At 46.3% G+C, this 4,176-nt stretch overlaps 1 protein-coding gene across 1 annotated transcript in view; it reads left to right on the top strand.

The window, feature by feature from the left end:
* LOC144950782 (normal mucosa of esophagus-specific gene 1 protein-like) overlaps positions 1-1,648 on the top strand; it is an 18,052-nt gene extending 16,404 nt beyond the window's left edge. Inside the window, exon 6 of the mRNA XM_078880872.1 lies at positions 1,227-1,648. Within this exon, the coding sequence (XP_078736998.1) occupies positions 1,227-1,239 (13 nt within the window). The 3' untranslated portion in view covers positions 1,240-1,648. The remainder of the gene's footprint in view (positions 1-1,226) is intronic.
* Positions 1,649-4,176: the final 2,528 nt, after the last annotated feature.

Raw genomic sequence — 4,176 nt, 5'->3', positions numbered from 1 at the left:
ATGGACACCAACTTTTTGCATGGCGTCAATAAGTCTAGCATCAACCACACGTACTTGTGGCCAAAAAAAAAACATGCCAACAAACATGCTCTGATAACAACAATTCATGCACGCACTGTCTTTGAAACTCATTTGCCTCAACCTTTTTCATGGCCTCGTTTTTCCAACGGTGTTCGAACTAGAGGACAACGCCTAAAGGCATGTTTTACTCCACAAGTACATGTGCTAAATGCAGACGTGATGCCTTTGGTGATGGAACATCTTGACACCTGTTGTATTGCCAGAATGTTTTAAACCGTTGCTTGTTGTTCCCCGCATGCCATCGTTATGAGCTGTTTCCTCGCGTCTCTCCTGGTGTCTCCGCGTCGACTCTCACCGACTGCCCTCAACTCTCTCTCTCTCGCTCTCTCGCCACATCCCCCGCATCTCATTCTGTTTCCGGCCGTCGCAGTCGCCTCTGATCGCGTGGGATCACCGTTGCTTCGTCCCCCGGCCCGGGCCCCGCATCCCCAGTGAGATTAGCGGAATCAATTCCGCTCAAACTCGTGTGAGTTTCGACTGCGAGTGTGCGGATTTGCTTCTGCCAATCTCCTCGGGGCAGATCTTCAGCGGTGAGCCATCAGCCACTCTCTTACCAGGGGACTCGGTACTAATTCTAGATTTGAAGCTTTCGTGACTGCTAAGGATTCATACTCTTAGATTTTCTCGGTAAAGTCACGTAGGTAAAAATGTAAATTAATAAAAGTAAAATAAAAAAAAATCTTACTTGATACAGCAATCGTGCTGCGACGGTTCCACCTGAAGACGGAAGCTTGTGTTGCCTCCGAAACGTCGTGATTTTTATTTACTTTTATTAATTTAAATTTTTACCTACGTGACTTTACCGATGGACTCAGAACTCTCCACCATGGAACTGTCACTCTCTATCAGAGCAGCCAGCACTCTCTACCAGGGGACCTAGCACTCTCTCCCAGGAAATCGTGACTCTCTACCAGGGACCGCTGCACTCTCGACCAGGGAGATCCAACACTCTCCACCATGGAACTGTCACTCTCTATCAGAGCAGCCAGCACTCTCTACCAGGGAGACCCAGCACGCTCCACCATAGAACTGTGATGTCTCTGTGATGTCTTTGTGATGACGGTGATGATGACATTCACGGGTTGTAATGCAGACACTATTTTAAGTGTTATTTTAAAATAAATCTGCGTGTTTTTTTTTCACAGTTCCTATCAATAGAAGTCCTGGTGATGTGACCTAAGAAGAATACAATTACCACCATCATCGTCATCATCACCACCATCATCACCACCATCATCACCACCATCACCACCACCATCACCACCACCACCACCATAATTAATATCATCACTACCATCATCATCATCATCACCACCACCACCATCATCGTCATCACCACCACCACCACCATAATTAATATCACTACCATCATCATCATCATGGTCATCACCACGACCATCACCACCATCATCATCACCACCACCACCACCATAATTAATATCATCTCTACCATCATCATCACCACCACCATCATCATCGTAACTGCCGCACAACATATCCTACTGCTACTGTACATCCTGAATGCTGTACCGGGGTGCAAAGCTGCACGGCTTGAGGCTGGGATGTCCCCGTGATGCACCTGGCATGTCCCTGGCATGTCCCTGGCATGTCCCTGGCATGTCCCTAGCATGTCCCTGCGATGGCTCTGCGATATCCCTGCGGTGTTCCTCTTCCTCCTGTGTTTAAAAATAAACAGATAAGTAAATAATCCGTCCTGTAGTTCGTGTTGTTGTATGAGCTTCATACTCGCGGCACTCGACGATGATGATGATGATCCTGATGTTGCATTGGTTGTGGTGATGATATAGTTTTGATTTAAAGCTTTCGTGACTGCAGCCATTCATCTTCTTGGTTCTTTCGGTGAAGGCACGTAGAAGGGAACTAATAAAATAATATAATTAAAGAATACTAATATCATTCTTTTATTATATTATTTCATTATTTCCCTAATATTGTTATATTATTTTATTATTTCCCTTCTACGTGACTTTACCGAAAGAACCAAGAAGATGACATAGTTGTGATAGTGTTGATGTGATTGTGGTTTCGATGATGATGATGTGGTTATGATAGTTATTAGGGTTGCGGTAGTGATGGCGATGTGGTAGTGATGGTGATGACGTGGTTGTGATGACGGTGATGATATGATTATGGAAGTGATTATGCTGATGTGATTGTGGTAGTGATGATGATGTGGGTGTGATAGTGATCATGGGCATGGTGGTCATGCTGATGATGTGGTTGTCGTGGTGAGGATGTGATTGTGGTAGTGATTTAGTGGGTTTGATAGTGATTATGGTTGTGGTAGTCATGGTGATGATGTGGTAGTGATGGTGGTGATGATGTGGTAGTGATGGTGATGATGTGGTAGTGATGGTGGTGATTGTGGTAGTGATGGTGATGATGTGGTAGTGATGGTAGTGATTGTGGTAGTGATGGTGATGCTGTGGTAGTGACGGTGGTGATGTGGTGGCAGCGGTGGTGATGATGTAGTGGTAGCGATGGTAACGGCGATGATGTTGTTGCCATGGTAGCGATGACGACAATGATACCTTGGCGTGCAGCCGTGACGTCACGTCGACGCTGCGCCTGTGACGTAACCAAAAAAGTGGGCGGTCTGCGGCGGCCACGTGCTTTGGCCCGTTACCCTGGCAACGGCTCAGGCGAGAGCTCCCATTGGCTTATAGCCGATTTCAAATAAAGTAAAACCTTGGATTGCGAGTAACTTGGTCTGCGAGTGTTTTGCAAGACGAGCAAAGATTTTAAATACATTTTAATTTGATAAACGAGCGAGGTCTTGCAATACGAGTAGTACGTGTGTACGCTTTGTCTGCCAAGCGTCACGTGATCACAACTGATATACGACGAGTGCTTTGATATACGAGTGCTTTGGATTACGAACACGTTTCCGGAACGAATTCTGCTCGCAATCCAAGGTTTTACTGGTAGAGGGTTGTGAGGAGTGGCGGGGGGGGAACTGAGCGAAATAACTGAGTGAGATGAGTCGCAAAGGCAAGCGGCAAAGTTCCCCTCTTCTTCTTGGTTCTTTCGGTAAAGTCACGTAGAAGGGAAGTAATAAAATAATAAAAATAAAACAGAATAAAATAATTGTGAGAATTATTTGATTATGTTTTACTTTTTATTCTTATTATTTTATTACTTCCCTTCTACGTGACTTTACCGACAAAACCAAGAAGATGAATCCCTGCAGTCACGAAAGCTTTAAATCGAAAGTTCCTCTCTGTCGTGTCAGCCTCCGGGGAGACAAAGGCGGCCGGGAGTGGTTGCTGGTCACACCAGCCCCTCCGTGTGCCACAGTGCCGGCCTTCGTAGGTGCTGCTACTCGCTAACGGCACTTGCCCCAACAGTCTGTTACAGTTTAACACGTGGCAGGCTTTCGCGACCAATATTATTCATAATCAACGTTTTTGGGTTTAGATCGCGTTATTCATAAATGTGTCGTAACCCTCCACCACCCGACACGGCCAATCAGTAAAAAAAGTGTCACGTTGACAAAAGACAAATAGTTCACTGCTTTAGCCCACCGCACACTCACTCACACACTCTTTGTGAGTGTGTGAGTGAGTGTGCATGAGTGGGTGTGAGTGAGCGTGAGCGTGTGAGTGGAGTGTGAGTGGGTATGGAGTGAGTGTGCATGAGTGAGTGCGAGGGTGAGTGTGAGAGTGAGTGAGCGTATGTGAGTGTGTGAGTGAGTGTGCATGAGTGGGTGTGAGTGGGTGTGAGTGTGAGTGAGTGTGAGAGAGTGAGTGTGCATGAGAGTGAGTGAGTGTGAGTGAATGAGAGAGTGAGTGTACATGAGAGTGTGTGTGCATGAGTGTGAGTGAGTGTGAGAGTGAGTGTGATAGTGAGTGTGAGAGAGTGAGTGTGAGAGAGTGAGTGTGCACGAGAGTGAGTGTGAGTGTGCATGAGTGTGAGTGAGTGTGAGAGTGAATGTGCACGAGAGTGAGTGAGTGTGTGTGCATGAGTGTGAGTGAGTGTAAGAGTGAGTGAGAGTGAGTGAGTGTGAGAGAGTGAGTGTGAGAGTGAGTGTAAGAGTGAGTGAATGAGAGAGTGAGTGTAAGAGTGAGTGAATGA

Source organism: Lampetra fluviatilis, chromosome 59 (genome assembly GCF_964198595.1).
Source record: "Lampetra fluviatilis chromosome 59, kcLamFluv1.1, whole genome shotgun sequence".
NCBI lineage: Eukaryota > Metazoa > Chordata > Hyperoartia > Petromyzontiformes > Petromyzontidae > Lampetra > Lampetra fluviatilis.
The sequence above is the reverse complement of the archived record's forward strand: the minus strand, read 5'-3'. Positions and strand labels throughout refer to the sequence as shown.